The sequence below is a fragment of the Rhipicephalus sanguineus genome, chromosome 1, assembly GCF_013339695.2.
Source record: "Rhipicephalus sanguineus isolate Rsan-2018 chromosome 1, BIME_Rsan_1.4, whole genome shotgun sequence".
Taxonomy (NCBI): domain Eukaryota; kingdom Metazoa; phylum Arthropoda; class Arachnida; order Ixodida; family Ixodidae; genus Rhipicephalus; species Rhipicephalus sanguineus.
Window position 1 is genome coordinate 337,423,992 of NC_051176.1, and position 22,770 is coordinate 337,446,761.

Sequence of the window (22,770 nt, forward strand, 5' to 3'; positions counted from 1 at the left end):
TGAGCTGCGCTCCCTTCTAAGGTTGCAGAATAATATAGTGTTTACCTTACCTCGCGCACTCCTCTCCATACCGCCCCCCCTCCCCCCTCGTCGGTCCCTTCACTCTTCGGGTCATAACATCTTGGCACTTCATGTCGAGCAGTCAAGATCTGTCTGGTACTGAACAGAAAAGCAGGTGAGAGGCGGCAGACTGGTGGCGCCGGCATCAACGCCTTTCGCTAAAAGCCCCCTCAGGAAATCTTTCGAGGGGATTTTCGAGGGACCTTTCGCAGGCTTAGGGGGGGGGGGGGGGCTCTCAGTGAGCAGAGCTTCGAGAGATTGTGTTTCGCCTTGTCTAGCCGTTGCCCTACCACGTCGTGCTGTGGAATAGCGTGGTAGTATATGGCTCGCGGGGTTTTAATGGGTGAGTAGAAGAAAAAGGCGGTGCACACCGCGTTAGGCAATTGAAGAGGTTAGCTCAGCCCGCGGGGCAGCACGGCGCGGCTTGGCGATGCCTACGCTATCATCGTTTTTGCTGCGTGTTAGCCATATGTCGACAGCATAAGCGGGCTCTCATTCCTACTCACTCACCATTAATTTCTTTTCGGTATTCGCAATCACTGACGTTAATTCTCAGGTCTAAACAAACGCCCACTGGCCCTTAAGTTCGTACTCACATATACTGAAGCTTACAGGTCGTCACTGACGCTCTCGGGCACGTACTCGTATCCATACAAACACCAACTCACTCCCACAGATACTTAACCCGTTTCTACTGACGTTTATCGGCATTTGTGTTTATGTTTATGTTTAATGTTGTACTGACGTTTATGTTTATCGCCACTAAATAACGAGAGGAAAATACGCTTTTAAAAGCCCTATATAAGCCCTTGTAAAAGCCCGTTAGAACGTCGAGCTGAGTATTGTTTGTACACCACAAAGATGCAGCTATTACATATGTTAAGATCCGTAAATAATTCATAATGATAGCAAAATTCGGCTATATAACGCAAAATACAAAAACCTGCAAGATATATTGAACATTAGTGCCAGAACAGGCAAATACACACTAGTAGACACAATCAAATCACCTCAAAACCGATCAGTTCATTCCACTGTTCCTAATTTTCACGCACGGCTAGCTTCCTCGAATAAATTCAGGTCCCGTCATTAACTTACAGATGAAACGAAAAATACCTCCCCACTGTTTATTTCATAAAACTTGCTTTCACAGCAAAAACTCGAAACACGGATTTTTAAATGGAACACCGTATCTGTCATACCGAGTCGATCAACCGCGAAAGGTTTCCGTAAATTTTTTGACAAACGAAGCAATTGTGCGACTCTGACTTGTTTTTTTTTTCTACCCAAGACAAATACAGAGTGGAACCACGCTCCCTGTTCCATGATTTGCACTAAAGGCAACAGCATTTACAACAGTAATCATTTTCTACATCTTGTATTCCTTACTCTAGTGCTACAATGATGCCTTAGTTTGCTTGATGTCGGCTGTGTTGGTAATGATGCTATTGGCACGCTTTGGCTAAAAGTGGACGTTGTGGCATAAGATACACTATCGATAAATCGAGTGGTGTTTTTCGTTTCACTGTACACTTGATCGCGTTAGTTATGTCACGGCCGCTTGATGAAAAACACACGTCATCGAGCGGCCGTGGTTATGTAGTGCAATGAGAAATATAGATAATGATGCCTACTTTTCTGTTGTCTTTTCTCTACCTATGTTATACCTATACTCTCTTTTACATTGAATGGGCCACGCGGGTGTGGTAATAAATAAATAAATAAATAAATAAATAAATAAATAAATAAATAAATAAATAAATAAACATACGGAATTATCCTAACATTACTTCACGTTACTCTGACGTCATGTCAGCGTCCCATCGACGCGAAGCCGCTCGTGCTTTTTCGAACTTCTGGGGCCGAATTGACAAAACGTTTCTTTCGTAAGTGCGTATTCCCATTGATCAGCCTGTTTCGCTAATGATATGCCCCGCATCGTGATTGGCTTAAATATTCACTTACGAACATTTTCAGCGTAAGGCATTTTTGTGAATATGGGCTCTGTTCCTTTTCCGCCACAGTCATCGCGGTAGCACGTCGGGCCACTGCATCGCTGTTCCGCAAGGCCCATCAACCTCAGGAGCAACGTCAGCGCCTTTCAGACCAACCAATAAGGTAAGGAGAGCCCGGTGTTTTTATGTTTTCTTTCCAATGGTGGCCTACCTGCAAGCTGGATCCGCCTCCGTGGCAGCCCAGCCTTGCTCCAACCACTAATCCCTACCATCTCCCATATCTTATCAGCGGCAATGACAGGCCTCCAAACACACTAACGAAGAATGATTACAACATCAAGCCACAGTAGGAAAGTATGCCGCTGAAGCAAAAAAACAAAAAAAAAAAACAAATAACATTTCGGAAGAAGTGGCCTAATTACCGTATTTCCCCCTCTATTAGGGAATGTGGAACACATTTTCTGCAAGGAGTTGTACTTGCTCCATTCAGAAAGGCAGTCGTATGAGGTATCGGTCGTCAGCGTGATCATTAGATATCACAAGGACAGATGTCCAGCCACTTTAGGAGCGATGGGTGGGGGGAGGGGGGCAGAGACATTATACACCATTTATTTCGCAAGTAACTTGCAGCACTGCAAAAGATACGAGGCGTTAGCGAGTCATACATGCGCTTGGACAGAAAAAAAAAAATCACAGTTTCACCGCAAGGGCGAAGCAGTGAATGCGATAGCAACAAATAGTAATGTTATACGAAGAAAGGCTGGCAGCTAACTCTTTTGGATCTGGTCTCGCGTAACTCTACAAGACGCTGGTGTAATAGCGCATCCACACTTGAGAAGCGAAGAGAAAGCGAAAACGCCACAGCGGCCGGAAAACCGTGCACTCTAAGAAAAAAAAAGAGTATGCGTGACTCTTTTCGGAGAGTTCTGACTTGCCACGTATAGGACTCTCTTTAAATAGTCACGGTGACTCTCTTGGTGGGTCAGGGTCGGCTCGCTCTAGGAGAGTCCCCTGACCCTCTAGGAAGAGTGGAAAGACTCTCGTCGGGAGGATCACGTTACTACTTATAGGGAGTCAGACGACTCTTACCGGTAACGCTCCTAGGGGGGTCAAGGGACCCACACCGAAGCATCAAGCGACTCCACAAGTATTTTAAGCTACTCATTTGATCCTTGCTCTACTTTTGCGCGACTACTATTGAATATAGTGGAGTATTCATTTTAAGCAAGTCCAATAATACTTGCCGTTCTGCCCAGCGACTGTAAAAAAAGAATAGTTCAGTTTTAGCATTATTTTAATAAAACTCGTCAAAACAACACATATCTTCCAGCAAAGTTATATAGAAAGCGCGAAAAGATGGTCTGTGATTTCCAATTAAGAAGTTTGGGTATTCCTCATTTACATGCTTCTATGAGTATAGAAAACTAAAATGTGTGACTGTGATGTGCACAGTGTCATATGGTGCTAAATAAACAGCAGAAATCGCCATCATGTTTCCATATTTATTCCTTGTGATTAAGAATAAATCAAAAAGTGGTGACGGCTTGAGGCATCAGACTTGTGGCTTGCTAGGTTGTCGCTCCTGTCCAGCGTGAGCACCATGAACAACGGTATCTGAAAAGCAGAACGTGATATTATGATGAGAAAATGAAATTGCAGTAAAGGTTTGCAAAACCTACACAATAAGTGGTTCACACAGACATAATAAAGGCTAACAACAAAACAACAAAGCACATCCTCCGGCAGCCAGGGGCATGCCGCGAGCGGTTATTGACCGCATGTTTTACAAACGTAACCCATCCTTAAATGCTCAGATAAACAGATGCGAGTACTAGGGCCCGAACGACACCCAGGGCGTGCGTACGCCATCTACGTCGAGATCAGACATGTCATATTCTAGAATTAGCGCACGTAACTCCGACAATCACGTACACTCACTCGATTCTGTTATAGCGCCCAACGTCATCGCAGTGTATGCAAACCACGAAAACAGCAAACAGAAACGAGGGAAAAGATTGCACGCCGGCGGCCGCAACAACGCGCGCCGTCGAAAGTCTAGAGCTTTTTCACTTTACCGGCGAGGCGTGTCCAACTTGAATGACTACCGCGTACGTTCTGGAAGCCACCGCACTATATATGCACCTCAAACTACCGTCTTTAAGCCAACAAAAACCATTACATATAGTGCGTCTGAGCGTTCTGTACACAGGCTTTTTTTCTTCACGTTCCCACGCGTGGAAGCACGCTGCACACTCAAGGTCGATGGAAATGTTATTATGAAGTAGACTAAAGTGCATCTCAAAACGACATCTTGCACCTTCAGTAGTGCAGACACGACGTGCGATCAGCAAGAAATGACCCTCGATTATTGTTTGCATCGCTCACTTTATGGGAGTTTGTACAGCAACGCGCATAACGGTGGCAACTCGTTAACTGACAGCTTTAGTTGGGCATCCGCAACAGACCCGCGGATACAGGCTACTGTTGGAAATGGCTGGCAGGTTCCGCAGAGCTGCTGCAGACGCCCAGCTAAAGATGTATAATTAGTACCTGCGAATGCAGTACACTCACCGTTAACTGGCGCCCGTTGTCGTCCGCTGCTCCATGAATATTCCGCCCTCCAAGCGTCACTTCGTGCACGGAGCCGGCGTCAACACCACCGAAGACGCGCAACCAGCGCTCCGCGCAACCAACGCAACCACGCATCGCATTCCAATAGACCAGGAGACTGAGACGACTGAGAGAGGAGAGCGGCGCGCCACCCCGGCGCCAACCCCGTCTGCGTCGCCGAGCAAGGCGCCACAACGGCGCCAAAGGGCGAGCGTGCGATATGTATGGCGCATACGGCGGCTCTTCCGTATACCGAAGCCAATCGAAACGCGCTTCAGGAGGGTCCAGTGACTCCTTCCCAAATGCGAACTCTTTTTCTCTGCCTGTACCTTCCAAAAGGGGTCAGATGGACACCCGAAGAGAGTCACGGTTCCATGACCCTCTTTTGACTCTCTTTTTTCTTAGAGTGTGGTAGCGCGTCGAAAATGTTCGCATTTGTTCTGCCCCTCCTGCATGCTGTCGCCAGTCGCTACTGCCGCCTTCGCCACTTCGAGAATTCAGTCTATTTTGCCCGTTTCCTGAGCATTTAATTTCTTACCGAATTCAAGTAATGCATGCGAAACACGGAAAAGAAATAGCTTTTGCCTTTTCAAACCGTTGTTTCGGAAGATACACCAGCAGAAATTACATAAGCGGACACGCTGGCAGCGACGCCGGCGGATTCTCCCGGCTGTGCAAAAGCGGGATACGTTGAAGCACGCCAACTCGCTGCTGCTGCACCTTCTGAGAATTCCAGTCTACTCGGCAGTCTTAATCCAAACCAGGCTCCCGAGGAGCGCATCCTTGTCAAGGCTGTGAGTTTTGTCGTGATGCACGGGTAGTTTGCAATTGCGCCGATGTGAGCCACCGCCGACTGCCTGGCCGCCATGTTTGCGGCCGGCCGTTGTTTACATCACGTGGTTTAAGCTAGTGCAGGCAAAGTACGGTTTCCCGTGAAGTGGAAAGGCGAACCGCTTTCGCGTGGCGAAAAAAATCGGTCTCGGACCGATTTTTTCGCGTCGGGCACGCCGCCTGATTTTCCGGCCGCTTAGGCAGCAGAGCGAGTGAATTTCCGGTGAGTTTTGCCGATTTCCCCCACTTCGAGGCCAAGTGAGAACGCGCCTTATGAGTATACGGCCCCTCCAGGCAGAGAAGCGGTTTTCGCAGAGTACCGGGGTGATGTTATCGCATGCGCCCTCCGTGCGACGGAGATGGGTCAGCTCGTTTCATCTCTGCTTCAGAGATTCAGACAACTTGAGAGATTCGAGGTGAAAGGCAGATGCGTCGGGCAGTGCCTTTATGTTTTTTTCCCGGTGCTGCCGTCGGCTCGCCTTTAGTCGCCTCGCGCGTTGCCTAAAAGCCCTTGACAGCCACACGGGCAACGGAATCCTTGTCCGCATAACCATACGTCTTGTGAATACACCATAAATGGCATTTACTGAGTCACCTGAACGCTACTTTTTAAAGACACTGCATTTTAGAGAGGAGCAAGGCTGGTGGCGCTAGGTACGTTTCTTCCGGTCAGGAAAGAGCTCGGCATAAGAGCGCCACTCATCACGGAATAGGTATTTGCTTCATCATTCCCCTGTATTTATATGCGTGCTAAACAAATTATAGTAACTTCATTCAGCATGTATTGACACTACAGCATGCAGACGTCATGTAGACGTCGAGCAGTCGACGTCTACCCTTCCTACTGGCTAAGGATTCCTGCGGCGTGTACAGTGGGGCAAGGAACTACTGAGATCCTGGCCGGATAGTGGGGGGAGGGGGTCCGGATGTCCTGCCCACCCCTACCCTAACTTTTGAATGTATAAGCTGCGTTGGGGTGTTGACAACCAATTGCAATACACAGCTTTAGGTATCACATTTCCCATAAGTTGAGCCCGCCTCGGAAAAATCCTGTATCCGCCCCTGATTTGAGATGAAGTATACGCCATATGTGCAGTTGTTTTGGTTTGTTCATAATGATGGTTTGTTCATAATGGTTTGTTCAAAAGCTAACCCAATTTCTACTTCTACGGTCGTTGATGATGCTGGATACACAGTCGTGAATGCTGCGTGTGCGGATAGGGGAGTTTTCACTGACTTGTTTGGAGATATACCCACCACAGGGTTCTGCAGCCGATTATGTCATTAGAACACATTGTGAGATACAGGAAGTCTGCGTAGTTAATGTAAACCGAGAAAGAAAGATAAACGACCGTCGTTCAGCAAGAATAAACTACTGACTGCGTTGCGTCAATTGTTTCTGCGGAGGCCTAAGTTAGTCCTCCGTCACATGACATTCTGAGCATAATGCAGAGTGTAGTACTCATATAGGGCTGCTACAATTCTGAAAACTCTTCATCACGGGAATATAAGCAGCTGTTTATCGCTGCACACGAAGTCTGACCACGGCGATGCCTACAACGACAAAATTCGATATATGACGTAACAAGTACAAAGGAACATTGGATGTAAGCACACTTAACATCACCTTATATCGCGTCGTAAGCACGACTTTCCTCACACACACCATAACTCTTTTCAGACCTCATGATGGAACAGACGTGTATATGTACAGAACACCTTTCCGACGGAAGGTACCGTGGTGTACTAAATTGAGCAGTAAACTTCCTGAAATTTGTACGCCTCGAGAGGAGGGCGTGCGCACTTCGCAGGAAGATCATCCATATCTTCATACCAGTTTTTGCCGAAACTACACAGCAGGTTTGGAAGGGCTTGATTACACTGCATGCAACATCGAGAAGGTTATGCTGATCTTTGGAAGGCTCTCAGCTTGAGAAATCGCTGTCAGTATCGCTCTTAACACTTAAAGTGTGCGAACTACTGGTTGTCTTGGTAAAGGAAAGGATGACCGCTCTGTAACCGCGTCCTTACTGGTCACTGGGATCGATAGTGTCGCTCTCAGCTGTTTGCTACTCGATATTCATGTTTCACTTTTTGCTGCTTTCATGTTCCGACAACTACAACGGTGGCTTAGGAAAGGCCAAGGATGGAGTCGAAGGTTGGTGGTCCTTCCAGTGAAGAGTCGCGGAAGAGAAAGTGTTCGAGCTCACCGGCGGCGCAGACGTTGAAGCGTCTCAACCCTGACGGCACTCTTAACCGGCGATGGCTGGAACAAGAAGTAAGCATGTAGTTACTTGAGAAGAGTTTAGCGGCGCGAAAGCAACTGAGGCTGTGCTGCGCAAGTCACAGAGTGATAAAATCTCGCTAATAACTGCAGCATAGAATCCAGAGTTTAAATTTCATTTAAAAGATCGGTTACACTTGAAAATACTGATGACATCAGCCACAGGTACTACTGGATGACCTGCTAAAAGCAACACTGGTTGAAGTAATCATCATCATGCAGTGTATTTTATGCCCACTGCAGTACGAAGGCCTATCCCAATGGCCTCCAATTCGACCTATCTTGCTCTAGCTGATTCCATGTTATCCCGGCGGACTTCATAATTTCGTTACTCCACTTAAATCGATGCCGTCCTCCGCTGCGTTTCCTATCGCTTAGCAACCATTCCGTTGCTCAGTTGACCACTGGCTCTCTGTCCTACGTATTACGTGGCCGGCCGAGGTCAATATCTTTTGCGTAGTGTCAACTGGCATGTCCTCTAGCCTTGTTCCTTCCCTGACCCATTCTGATGTTTTCCGATCTCTTGAAGGGGTGATGAACCACTCCTCGTGCTTGGTGAGAAAACACATTCTTCGGATAGCAGATACTGCTACAAATATCTCAGCAAAATCTTGCAGATGTGCGCGGCAACGTGGCTTTAGAAGCGGAACGCGAAGTTGCCTTTTTCTCAGGCGGCCTTTTTTCGTACAGAGGCCTGTGCTCGCTGTCTTCGGAGCTGCCGGCGCCTGCAATTTGACGTTTAACAACATATAGCACGCTATTGGCCAAGAGCCGACATAAATCAAGAGCGGCGTTTGGATCAGATGCGCTTCTTGCCGCGGTGTGCCGCCACGTGCCGGCACCGCGCTTCATAGACTGCTAACATTACACAGTGAGCCATACTAGCGCGCACAGGAATCGCAACGTCAGAGAGCGATCGTGTTTCATCACGCGCACTGAAGGTCATGAAGCGCACTGACGTAACTTTTTTCCCCTGTGCCTTTCCTCCCTGTGTAGCGTTCAGCGCGTTCGTCGAGACGAGAGAAGAAAGAAAGCGCTTAAAGCGCTTGTCCAATCCATGTAACTCCGCTTGAACTTGATGGATTTGAAAAAAAAATTGCGACAGTCGATTCGTGAAGCAGTAAACTCCGATACTGATGTCATTCCGTGATTACTTGGAAAAGTGGTTCACCACCACTTTAATGTTACTCTTATCATTTCCCGTTCCATTGCACCCCTCGAGGTCCTTAACTTTTTCTCTGATTTTGTTGTTATCCTCCAAGTTTCAGCCCCATATGCAAGAACTGGCAGCATGCAGTGATTGCATACATTTCGCTTAAGGGACCGCGTGAATTGTCATTCCTGATTTGGGAAAGCCTGCCGTACACGCTCCAGCGTATCCTTATTCTTCCGTGATCTTCCTTTTCATGTCTAGGTTCCCGTGTTAGTAATTGACCCATAGTCGGGCACAACTTAAGAACTTCAGTTAAGCAGCTGCCGTGCTGCAGCTGATCGCCTCCGCTACTAAAGAAATAGTCCCGCTCATGCACTCGGGAACGTTCTCCGAAGACGGGGTCACCGGCCGCCCGGCTCATGACATCAGTTTGGAGGTCGCGCCTATTGGGGCACGCATGTGTGCATCTGGCTTCGAGGAGGAAATGCCGTGGGCTTTTAAGGTTGTACCCGACTATAATCATACACACTATTGTACAGACCCCAAAAACTGGCTGCCAACCGCGAACTCCTTCTCTCGCTCTTTCATGGTATGTGCGCGCTGTAGGAAGTCCTGACTTGCCATGTAATTGACTCTCTTTAATGAGTCAAATACGTGACTCTCTCTTGGGTACCACTATACTCCAACGAGAGTGTAACGATCTTCAAAGAGAGTTCACGTGTCTGTTTAAAGGGAGTCATACACGTGGCAAGGCTGCGCTCACAAGAAAGAGTCAAAGAACTCTTCTGTTTTCTTAGAGTGTATCTTGTGCAGTACGCCGAATGGTTTTTGTCTGTCTCTCTCTTTATGGACACGTAATGAAAATGTCTAGTACCGTTAGTAGTTCATCACATGTTTTCACATGCTAGCTGATACTCCTGTCTCAATAAGTAGTTATGGGTGATGCACGTGTGGCCTATTCGAAGCCCACACAGAATTACTTGATAAAATGTTTTGCATTTACATAGGAACAGTTTAATGAGTTGAAGTTTATTGATCTGTTTCGATTTCCACTCACGTTGCCATTCTAAGGCCAGTGCTCTGCGAATAACTTGGATATCATGCCTTACTGGTACATTCGCTCTTGAAATATTAAGATTTGTTTTGCTGCAGATGCGTGTTGGGCCGCTCTTTTAATTCCGGCAATCCCAACGTGGCCTGGTACCAGGAGAAACGAATAATCTGGCCTTCACTTAGTTGGGATAGTATGTTTAGGATATCACCTATGATAAGTTCGTACTGAGACTGTACGTTGAGGGCCTTCAGACACGTAAAGAATCTATATACCTTACGGATATTTAGTATTTGGCGTTTATAATCTTTCATAGTGCCATCCACAATGTATAACACTCAGCAGCACAAACCAGGACAAACTCTGGTAGCCTGACTGGGCGTTTCTATATACCTCCAAACACACTGTTTTCGACATAAGTAGGCGTCTTCATCCAGTCGGTGTGAAATTCTTCTAACTGTCGTGCGTTTCTTGTACTGTGGGAAATTCTTGTAGTGTGAGTTTACGTGGTGTGTCTTATTTTTTACATGTGTCAGTGAAACGTAGAGGAATCTTGTGAGATCATTCCAAGGAGACAATCTAGTCGGCCTTTTTGCGACAGAAAGTGTTTTCCTCAACCTTAAGTATGTGTAGCCTAACCGCATTTTGCTTGTCCGTGTAGTGTAGTGTTTAGTCGCAGTGTGTGACGGTGTTATGAGATAGGTGATATGGCGATGAACGAACTCTGAGCACGTATGCGAGCATGAGTTACGTTATTCTGCGGTTCGAAGACAGTTCTTTCAAATCCAAATACAAGCTTGGAATGGGCAAGGCTCTGTAGGCACCGCTAGCTAAGCGTAGCCCTTTATTGTGCACGGCGTCTCATCGCTTGAGGTGCGACTGCCTGAATGAACCATATGATACGCTTCATTGTGGGTACAGCGCAAAATAACGGACGAAACACATGAAGAGTAAAAGACACAAAGAAGCGCTAAGTTTTATTCAGAAAAACAAGCTGTTATAAAAAGAATTACACGGACCGTGTGATTTTGTTTGTCTCTTTTCTTTTTATAACAGCTTGCTTTCATGAATAAAGCTTCCCTTGAAGGTCAGCGCTTCTTTGTGTCTCTTACTCTTAATGTTTTTCGTTCGTTTGTTTTTTTTCGCTATACCCACGATAAATCCATACCAACTGGCCCTGTTAACCACGGTTCTGGAGCCATACCTTACGCTACCATAGTTGACGAGGGTGGCTATGCGGGCTTATTGGTTTGTCATACTTTCAGGGTTTGAGCGCGAAAAAAGACAGGGACAAAAGGAAGAATGCGCACACACACTGGCGCCAGTGTGTGTGTGCATTTTTTTTTACTTGCCTTTTTCGCGCTCAAAGCCTAAAAGCTACCATAGTCTCAATTATTATACTTGTCAGTCAACGGTACATATGTAGGAAGCATTTACGGTCAGAATCCCAGCGCTTCCGGAATAGGACTTTGAGAACGCTTAGAGCCTCATTTGTTTTAATTTTCAGACAGTTAATGTGTGTAGGAAAGCTAAGTCTCTTATCGAATGCAATTCCTAAAAACTTGTGTTCGCGCTTCACTGGCAATACTTTTTTTCATTCATTGTATGTACGGGGTCCGTGGTGTCGTTACACGCCAAACGCCCGCAGAAGCAGACGCCCCTGCGGGGTGGGTCCGCTGTGTCAATGCACGGCGTGATAAACTTTCATTCGAAAGGTGGACACGAAAGCGATGCCAGCGATACTTCGTCGGGGAAACGCCAGCGGAATCTCGCTGCTTTTCAAGTAAAGCGCAGCAATTGCCCATGAATTATAGCGCTGCACAGGATTAATAATAATTGCTAGGGTTTTACGTCCCGAAACCACGATCTGAAATTGAGGGACGCCGTAGTGGAGGGCTCGCGAAATTTTGACCACCTGGTGTTCTTCAACGTGTACACGGACCTCTAGCATGGCGCCTCCGTCGAAAACGCGGCCGCGGCAGCCGGGCTTCTATCCCGTGACCTTCGGGTCATCGGTCCAGCACCATAACCACTAGACCACCGCGGCGGTCCGCTTCACAAGACTGTATAGCTTATGGTAACAAAACGAGCAAAGAACGAAGGAAACGTTAGGATGAGCGCTGGTTCGGCCTCTTTTTCTGTTCTTTGCATTTCGCAGCCGCTGTTACTGTGTTGCCATGAGTTGCCAGCTGGTCCAAAGAGAAGAGTTTATTACAAGAAATGCAGAGGGGTCAGCCTGACTAAATATTCTTTGTGCTGATGTACATTGGAAGTTGAAAATTAGAAAGAAAGAGAGAAAGAAAGCGAACTGCCGGACCACAACCCTGTTTTAAGCAGCTGCACTAGGAAATTTAGTTGCCTGTAGTTTTATGCTACTTACTAAGGCTTTTCTTAGACGCTTAGCACAATGGGTATCAAAACATATTGAAGCGTTCCATTTTTCTAGCAGTCCCACACCTTGCGCCTCACAAACATATGCGTGCATAAAGAGCAGTCGAAGCCGTAAAGACGCCGTGAAGATTCAAAGTATTCATAAACTGAACATAATATTTGACTAGATTGCTTCGTGAATATTTGCTGCACACTTTTTTCGAATCATTCCAGTATAAGCGGGGTTACAAGTATACGTCGTAGTGTACCATCGCGGCGACTTTCTCTCTTTTCTCCTTTCGTACCTACTATGTATAGCTCGCTGGAAACTCCCTGGGGGGGGGGGGGGTGCTGGGGTGGCGGTCGTGAGTATGGAGGGCCATGGTGCCGTCAAATGGTGACGTTGCCGCGCCTCATGGCTTTCGGCCTTCTCTATAGATTGTATTATATTAAATGCGAAGCATTTCTTAGTGAAGCTTTCGCACTTTGAGCGTTTCTATCTACGTATCTATCTATCTATCTATCTAGCCGCCTACGTCTGGGTGCTCCCATGATCGCCTCCTTAACTTGGTGTAGACCAAAACTGGCATGGGAGGGTAAGAGGGTTTGACGAATATGGCTGCCGGGTCATGACATGAATAACTTGAAAATCCTGTCGCGTACGTCGTCAAACCCTTTCCTCCAGACACGTGTGGCACATAACCGTTTACCACTGGCCGCGGTGTACGGGTATGCGCCACAGGTGATTGACGGTATGTATCTACCGAGGAACGGCGAGAACAGACATCGGTAATTTAAATGGGAGAGCGTTAAGAAAAACCGACGTTGGCAGCGTTGAGCCGACGAATGCAAAGAATGAAAATTAGGACCTCAGCAGGAATTGAACCCAAGCATTCTGCGTGGCAATCAGGTATTCTACCACAGAGCCACGTCAGGTCTATCAACTGGTTTGGAAAAACAGTCTGTGCAGGCGTAATGCCGGTGCAACGTCAATTGTGCTTGTGGTGCTGGCTGTCTAATTTTACAAGAAAGCAATAACCACTACATATGTACTCCTACTATACAGGCGTCATATCAGATTAATATCTGTGGCTCTAGTGTTTGTGCCGCTTTTATAGCAGTCTATTAAACATTATATTTGCATTCCTATGATTCAGCAAGCTATATAGAAGCATTTCGCGACCCGGGGGAATACATAACGAAAGTTACGGAGGATATTCACATGATTGCACCATAAAGTGCACTTAGTTTCGATAATACTGACGTATGTACTATAGCGCGAGTGCTGACGTTATGTCTCACCATAAGTTACCCTTCAAACGCCAGTGTTGTCGACGTGCCTGGTGAGCCTACGATGTGCACACACCTACTACACTTACAAAGACACGTCGATCCACCTCGTAACGCTTGGCTCAAAGCCATAAAATACAGCATAGAAGTACTCGCCGACTGCTTTGCATGAAACCGATTCCCACAGCGCGTGGGATCTGCTGAATTTTTTTTCTTTGCACGTGTTAGGCGCTATTTCTGCTTTAGGTGGGTGAATCGCTTCATAATAAGCTAAATAAATAAAAATAATGATCGCTTGGTGCTTACGCGCCAACACCGTAATATGATTATCAGACACGCCGTAGGGGAAGTGACCGGATTAATTTTGACCACCTGAGGTTCTTTCACCTGCACCTAAATCTAAAAACACGGGTCTCGCATTTCGCCCCCATCGACCTGCGGCCGCCATGGCCGGGAATCCAACCCGCACCCTAGATAGTTCGGGCAATGGAGGAAGAAAAAATTGTAGTGGCTTAGCTCGGCTATGCCAGGATATACGTAGCGTGAGCTAAGTTTCAGCTGATTATTCTATAACCCGCGCCACGGTTTCACCGCACTCAGGCGCCGCCGCTAAACTTTTCACGCATGGCACATTTAGCGGCGTCAAGTCTTTCATGCGCCACACTCTTTCACACACGTCGCACAGATATCCAAACGGACTGTTTACGAAGTCCGTCTCGAAGGTCCAGTCGCACTGGCGCTTTCGCTAAGTTTCACCGTATAGGCAGTCGATCGGCGAGCCTTGACGTCATCGACGGCGTTTTGTTGTTGCTGCTGCAGAGGTGGTCGGGCACGTCGCTCAGCTTCCTGGCGACGCCGCATTACTAGGCGTTCCTCCCGTTGCTCCAGTGTCTCCGCAGCACGTTTAGTCTTGTGCCGTTCGTTGTTCCTACGCTCAACCACTAATTGCCAGGCAACTACTTCGGGATCTGATGAGTTAAGCTTCTCTGCTCTTCTGCGCCGGTGAGCAGCATTTGCGCTCTCCTTTTCCATGGCTGTAACACACTAGCAAACGAAAGCCAGAGGCGCTATCAAGTGGCTCCAGCACAGTGTCAGACGGCGACTGCACAGCGAAGGCGCACAACTGCGCCCGCGCCGTCTTCCGCGGCTATGACGTCACTCCTCTGGAATGCGCAGACCGGCGAGTCGCGCGCGGCGGCGGCGTAGTTCGAGGAGGTGGCGGCTGCGGTGCGCCAGCTGTGTGACATCACTGCTCCTCGCGCATGCGCAGCACGGCTCTTGTACGCGCACGCGAAACCGCTCCGGCTCGGCCAGTGTAGCTAACGCTACAAAAAGATTAAGGGGGAGCGTTACGTGATTTCGCTAGCCTCGGTAAGCCAACGTCCTCTGACGCCGCTCCGGGGCCCAGTGCGCGGTGCCTCATGGGTAGGATTAGGCTCCCGCAGTGCCCACAGCAGGCGCAACCAAAGCGAGCCGACCAATAGAAGCGCTTTCCTATTACGCAACTAGGGCCTATTTTCTCCCATAAATTTTTGTATGACTAGGCTTCAAAACTGTCACGTGACGCTCCCTCCCATAGTCTTTCACATTCCTACGTGGTTCGGCGCTACTCAGGCTACTTCACGTCGCCATAAGTTTGAAGATGCGCCACTCACAGAGCACGGATCATAGCGCGAGGTCAGAGGGCTCGCCGCAGCCCGTCGTAGCAACCAGTGGGACCCGCAATACCTACGCAACGTCGTGCATGCCACGCCGTAGATATATTTAAAATTGGCACTAGTACTACAACAAAGAATGTTCTCGTGATCAAGAAATGTGACTATAACGGTCGGGCACGTTTGTTACGTATCTGGTGTCGACATTGCGAAGGAGAGAGAGAGCAAGCGATTTTTTTTACAGATTGGCAATATTTTCTAAATATTGTCACAGGTAGTCTTCGACACTGAAATCTGCACACGACGAACGTACGTATGTAGATAAACATTTTTAGGGGAACCGATGCCCCGCATAACCAAGACAACACAGCTAGCAAAGCCGCAGCGCCATGTACTGGCACGGCTGCTGTCGGCCAAAAGAACTACGCACTGCTACCATGCTGCTAGTATTCTTAATTGGTGCGAAGAAACATAGGGACATGCATGCGCACACGTATCATGAGATATGGCCCTTCCTGATACGATGGGCCCATTAAATGCCTCAATATTGTTCGACAAGTGTAGGAGTAATAACTGTCGCTCGAGGATTACAGCTGCAAAACAAGGAATGCCACATCGCAATATATGCAAATAGTATATCAGGACCCCCTTAAATAGTTTTTCTATAGTTATACTCCAATAGACGGTGCGCTCTATTTTCAACGGTTATCTGCAGATCGGAGACATTTTCCAATCGCCTCGCTCCACTTATGAATGAAACTATCGTAGTGACGAACTGATGGAAAAGAACGCAGAAGAAAAGTGTCCTTTCGCAGAATAATATTTCCGCCATATACGAAGACCTTATGCGGTAAAGAGCTGATACCGATCTTGGCATTCGTGCCGTGCGCAGTGTGATAAGCCATTTTTTACCGTTAAACTTCGCACACTGTCTACTTTATTATATCGTCGTGTCTTCGTTTCTTTTTCTTTTTTCCTCCTTGGCCGGCTTTATAACTAATAATACGGGGGATAGTTGGTCTTGCTGCAGGTGCCATGTGACGGCAACGAAACGGACGTCCGCAATCCTCCCGTAGAGAGCGACGATCTTGATGCGCCGTCGACGTCGCGAGGCCGGGGCGCGCTGTGGATAGAACCTCCAGCACCGCCGGAGCCTCCGAAGCGACCTGTGGGCGTCGCTTCGCCCTTCATTTCCGCGTCAGTGTTGGTGGACCGGTAACGCAGATCATTTAATTACTTCTTTTTTTGAAACTTTGCGTTTGTGTATTCGGTCTTACAGCCTGTGTTATCATAGAAAATAAAGAAAAAACAGAGGCAGTTTCAGATGCGAACAAGATATTGTAAATATTAAAATGATTTGGGCACACAGTTACACCTTAAATAAATTTCTTCGCGCAGCCGCACTTAAAGGAGTACTGACACGATTTAGTCAGGCAACACGTAAAAAGTATTTTACTTTGATTTTAAGGTTTGCGTCGCTTAGCATCTGCTAGCCAGCCCCACCGCAATGGACATTATCCCGACGAGTCGACACAGTTCCACTGAGTTTGCGAATTCTGCGTCCTGCATGCAGCCTAAATCGCAGAAATCACTGCCGGGGTCGCTGTACGACAATTCCCTATTCGTTGTTTACGTGCACCACGAGCAGATGACAGATCTGCCGCTAGTACGTCGCGAGTTGCGGTCTCCCCGTGACGTCACACTGCGATGACACGTCACTGAGAAGCCGCCACCTCGATATCGAAACCGACATTGTTATTTTTTTAAGGTAGCGGTTTTAAAAATATATTCGATCCATTCCCGGGCACAACAGTACACTTTTCAGGGTTCTCGACACCAGTTTTTTTTATTTAGCGCAACAATCCGAAGATACTTAAAATTCGTGTCAGTACTGCTCTAAGCTGGAACGTTGCATGCACTCGAGCCATCCGACAGATAAATGTTGGCAACAACCGTGAGAGATTCGTGCACGGGACTAAAAACAACCAAGTGTGTTTATTGCCCCTGGATTGTCCGAATGTCCTACGCGTGTTCGGTTTGCCTGCTACATGAAGAGGAGGCAGACAGTGATGTAGGTCAGAGGGACAGTGCATAGAGAAGGGTGATTTCACTTTTATGAGTAAGTAATCTTTACGTTAAAAACAGCGGAAGAACGGACGGGACAGAGGAAAAGTAACAATAATTCTGAACCCTTTCCCTACCGTGAAGAAAAGAAGATAATTGTACCAAATTCACCCTGCAATTTTTTTTGCTCAGATTGTAGAGCTTGTTTTTCGGAATAAAACGGTATACATTAGTTCAATTCTTGGGGTTCCTTTATTTCACTAATTGCGTAAAAACGATAGCTCGAAGATTCCTTTACCGCATGACAATACAATGAAATATGGCAATAAAATGAAAGCAGATACACAAATGGCCCAACGTGGACAAGTGTGGCCATCCATAGCATCAAGAAACGCAGAACTGTGACGAGTGCAGTCGTCGTTGGTTCCATGTGGGGCCAATTTTTGTCGATTATGAGTATCGTCGTTATTGGTCATTTTGGTACAAAACCTCATGACGACTATACTCGTCAGCGGGAGGAAAAGGATTAAGGCTGTACGTCCCAAAATTAGGATATGATTATGAGAGTCCCCGTAGTGGAGGGCTTGGTGTTCTGGTGTTCTGGAGGGCTTGGTGTTCTGGTGACCTGGTGTTCTTCAACGGGCACCTAAATCTAAGCACACGGGCATTTCGCCTTCATCGAAACGCGGCCACCGTGCCCGGGATTCGATCCCGCGACCTTCGGTACAGCAGTCAAGCACCGTAACCATTAGACAATCGGGGCGGGGGCGCAGAGGAAAATAACCTTACCGGACGAGCGCCTCCTCTTTCCCGTCTGTTTTTGCGCTTTTATTATGAACGTATTCCAGCTAGCCCGTACCTAACGCTTCTACAATAACCTTTACACAATATCAAAAACAAAAGAACCACCGATCTTACCACGAGAATATCCTTGGTAAGCCAGAAAATAGCAAAATGAAAAGGCAGACGGCGACACTGCTTATACGCACCAGGACCAGGTCGGACCTATGTAACCGTTTAAAATTGATGAAACTTTGTTCTAATCGAGTGAGAGAGTTAAGGTGGCAACTTCCAGGATTTGCATCAAGTCTAACGTGGCCCAGATAGGAAAGCAAGAAGTCTTGACGTTACGCAGACGTGTCGGCGTGGGGGTTCTGGCGCTAAATTAGAAGAAATGAATATCTTAACTTGGTTTTCTGCTGTGATCAGGCACGAAGGCCAGGGGGAGGGCCAGGAGACCCCCCCCCCCTTATTCTGAAATTAGTCCAGCCTTCTATATTCCTGGGCAACTTTTTTTTTCATTTTGCCATGACGACTTTCTTTCGAACAATTAGGCCTTGGCCTCCGCCTCCCCCCCCCCCCTCGAAAAAAAATCCTGGCTACATGCTTGGCTGTGATTATGAATCATTTAAAATTTAGTGACATCCGCGTTCTCAAAGTATAATTGGTCGGTTGAAAGTAATCTACTGTTTCGTTTATCTAGTGTTTATTTAAACCGTACACAGGAATAGTCGATTGTCCACAGCTGAGGCGATGTCTTGGCGTGGGGCGTATAAATAATTATCTATTAGAGTTAGATAATAGATGCCAACCTAACTATGACGATAACGATAGAGTAGGAGCAGGTGCATCTGAGTAATTCTGCAGGACAGTTGCGGCAACACAGGAATGACTTAAGATCTCTGGGAGTGGTCTTTGTGCTGCAGTGCACATAACAGAGGCTAATGATGATCACTGTCAGTGTACTGAAGGTTCATCTGGCGCCTGTTACGCGCCGCCAACACCATAAACACGCAAAGAATTTTCCTCTTTACTCAGAGCGGCTCATGTTACGCTCACAGAGGTAAGAAACGACCTCAGAGACCACGTGCTTCTTGTATCGACTAACACTAATCGTGGCCTTTAGTTAACATCACCGCCGTCTGATTGGATATGAGTACAGCGCTGATGTTGAGAGCAGCACGTGCCGCAGGTTGTTGATCACGTGCTTTGCGGGTACCCAATGTAATCGCGAGAGGCGACGATGCACTTTTCGCATGAACCGACCGCTGATCGGTTTCTCAGTCTTTTTCGACTCTGCCGGCCACAAACTGCCCATTTGTCAGATGGCAGACATCCTGGTAGATTTTCAGATAATCAGATAACTTGACACGCTATAGGCAATAAATGTGTCCTATTTATTTTTTTTTATTTTTAGGTTAGAGCTAGTTTCCTTTCCTAATAACTCTCCTGTACTTTTGGTCCCTTTCATGTTTAGCCCAATGCCATACGTAGCTGCCCGGAAGGAGATGCTTCTGGCCAGAGTCTCGGAGTTTTTCTACAGTAAATATTTCTCTCACTCTCTCTTTCTGCCTATGTGTGCGTGTAAATCCTTTCATACATTTCAGTTACATAGCAACTCCAGACAAGTGCGTCATGTGGAGCTGCTGCTTCGCAGCACTTGTCCCCTGTATACATGGTCTGTACAAAGATATTTATAGAGATCTAGATATAGCACCACCATTATCTGAGGGAAAGGAGAAATCGCCGCATTATCTTTGCATCTCTAGGGAAAGTTCAGAAAAGCAACTAGCGAGCTTACACTGACATTTCCCTCACATTAATTTTGAGTTGCGCTTACGTTTACGGTAAACATTCATTTGGTCCATAAAAACTCGTATTTCGATTATTCTCATGGAATATTGTGACAGTGCTGTTATTTTATGGTTGCATATCTGAACACAGAATTTCATGTTGTCGCTGTTTGACGCTTTACAACGGAAGCTTTTGCATGCGTTGTGTATTTTTATCTGAGTATACTACTAATAATAACATTACAGGATGGCAGCGTTTGTAGTTATCTGCCGTAAGGTTTTACGTAGCCAGTAAAAGCCCCGAAGAAAAAAAAATTACTGGGTGTTGATAGGGTAGGCACATAAGAAGCAGGGGCGTAGCAAGAAATCTTTTCGTCGGGGGGGGGGGGGGTGCGGGGGGCACACCCTTGATCTGACATGGGGTCCGGGAAGGTAAGTGTGGTCGAGTGTCATTTTGTGCTCTGTATCCCATGGGAGAAAAAAAATCGGGGAAGGGGGGGGGGGCACGGGCCCGGTGTGCCACCCCCTGGCTTCGCCAGTGATCAGAAGCGTATTCGTTGTCTTCTTAATTCTTTGCTTCAATATTTCCAGCAAAAGTTCACCAACCCAGGCAAATGATGGATAGTGTCGGGCTTGCTGAAACTGATAATTGGAAGTTTCGCCTGTTTGAGCAGGTTTTTCTATACAATCAGAAAATCAGTAAATAAATCAATTAATTAATCAATCAATGAAAAATCAGGGTGCGAGACCTCTGCCTGGGAAGAAAATTTGTCCTTCTCACAAAGTTACCGGTGATATGAGATGATGGGCGAGAATATTTTGTATTATTGCATTCGCTCAGTTGTACCTGCTAATTCAGGCGAGGATGTTATATGCGTAGCATGACGGCCTACTGTAACCATACTTCACTTTGGATGAATTGCGTATAAATAAGTGGTATCTACTACTGATGCAATGTTGGCAAAATCATTGCGCCGGTACAGATACCTATATAGCCTTCTTGTTGGCTGCTTTTCAGCAGTCCCAGTGCAGACTACCGTGCACCTGGTGGTTGTCATCATACGGTGCTTGAGCGCAATGCTCTTGAGCGCAATACTTGGCGCAATGTTCCCAACTGAGACCGCCGCCTTATCTCGAAGGTTTTATCCATGCAGGAGCAGCTTGTTCCATGTCGTAGCCTATGCTATCTAGACCAAACTTCGTTGTTGTAAGGCCTTAAGTGTTGGTTCCTAATGTAAGCTAATCCACACTGTAATTCTGCTTTGCGTGGAAGTTTATGCATTGAAGGGCACACAAAATTGCGTGCGGCCTCTAGAGTATATCATCGGGTGCATGAAATTAGCGACTAATCTAACGACTGCTTTCGTACTATACTCTGTATACCGCAATTATTTAGCAGTTTATTTCCACGTATACTGTAGCTTACTTGAGACCATGCGCATGTCTTCCATTGAGGCTGTGTTGGTTCGCGCGAGAATTATTGGGTGTGTTTTTTTCTGCGCATTGCTTCTCATAAAGTGTGTCCCCCTGTCATACTTATGGGGCAAATTCGTGTTCTTTGCACGATGTGTAGAAACCTTTAATATGCTGTCTGTTCTGCCTTCCTGGGCCCAATCTTTTCTAACTCTATAAGCGCAGTGAAATTATCCCTTTGCGCTCTCGAACTTGCTGTAGTAATTGCCAAATCATCGGTGAGTATCGGTTAACGGATCGTCACTCATCTCGAATCTTTCCTACTTGCAGCTTCACGCCAGCAGTGACGGGCCTCGCAGTTGGCAGTTCTCCTGAGCTTCGTCGCTCAGCAGACGATTGCCCGCCCTCGAGCTCTACGCAGGACGCGACTTCATCGGCGCAAGTCGAAGAACAGCCACGCTGATGCTGCACACCTCCCTTCTATCCTTAAGCTCGCCGGCCGAGTGGCAACGCGCGATCGCCACAAGCATGATAAAAGTTTTGGCCGACGTTTGTTTGAATAAAGTTTTTTAACCTGGAATTCCGCGCATTGTTAAACTGCACACTTGGTACACACGCACGTAAAAAAAAGCATGCAGAAATCGACCAAGTGCTACTCTGAGCAATGGGACGAGGTAAGCGTAATCTGAGGACTTGATCTGAGCCCATCCATAGAGCTCCATTCATGACCTCGGTTCCGGTATACAGGATCCCCGACTACTAGGTTCGCTGAATTCGTTCTGATCCTGCACTCTAAGAAAAAAGAGAGTCAAAAGAGGGTCATGGAACCGTGACTCTCCTCGGGTGTCCATCTGACCCCTTTTGGAAGGTACAGGCAGAAAAAAAGAGTTCGCATTTGGGAAGGAGTCACTGGACCCTCCTGAAGCGCGTTTCGATTGGCTTCGGTATACGGAAGAGCCGCCGTATACGCCATACATATCGCACGCTCGCCCTTTGGCGCCGTTGTGGCGCATTGCTCGGCGACGCAGACGGGGTTGGCGCCGGGGTGGCGCGCCGCTCTCCTTTCTCAGTCGTCTCAGTCTGCTGGTCTATTGGAATGCGTTGCGTGGATGAGTTGGTTGCGCGTCTTCGGTGGTATTGACGCCGGCTCCGTGCACGAAGTGACGCTTGGAGGGCGGAATATTCATGGAGCTGTGGATACGGACAACGGGCGCCAGTTAACGGTGAGTGTACTGCTTTCGTAGGCACTAATTATACAGCTTTAGCTGGGCGTCTGCAGCAGCTCTGCGGAAGTTATCTGCCAGCCATTTCCAACAGCAGCCTGTGTCCGCGGGGCTGTTGCGGATGGCCAACTATAGCTGTCAGTTAACGAGTTGCCACCGTTATGCGCGTTGCTGTACAAGCTCCCATAAAGTGAGCGATGCAAACAATAATCAAAGGTCATTTCTTGCTGATCGCACG

The 22,770-nt window shown here is 47.2% G+C and overlaps 1 protein-coding gene across 1 annotated transcript; it reads left to right on the forward strand.

Moving 5' to 3' along the window:
• The first annotated feature begins 2,099 nt into the window (after window positions 1–2,099).
• Window positions 2,100–21,857, forward strand: LOC119388896 (uncharacterized). Its single transcript, XM_037656263.2, has 4 exons — window positions 2,100–2,178; window positions 7,591–7,734; window positions 16,275–16,474; window positions 21,640–21,857. Exons 2-4 carry the CDS (start codon window positions 7,603–7,605, stop codon window positions 21,770–21,772), a joined length of 465 nt encoding a protein of 154 aa, XP_037512191.1. The 5' UTR covers window positions 2,100–2,178; window positions 7,591–7,602; the 3' UTR covers window positions 21,773–21,857.
• The last annotated feature ends 913 nt before the right edge of the window (window positions 21,858–22,770 follow it).

Excerpts from the sequence above, each read along its gene's own strand:
- LOC119388896 (XM_037656263.2), top strand. The coding sequence starts at position 7,603 with ATGGAGTCGAAGGTTGGTGGTCCTTCCAGTGAAGAGTCGCGGAAGAGA. Across the intron at positions 7,735-16,274 it reads GGCGATGGCTGGAACAAGAA|TTGGTCTTGCTGCAGGTGCC; the intron begins GTAAGCATGTAG and ends TACGGGGGATAG. Across the intron at positions 16,475-21,639 it reads GCGTCAGTGTTGGTGGACCG|CTTCACGCCAGCAGTGACGG; the intron begins GTAACGCAGATC and ends TCCTACTTGCAG.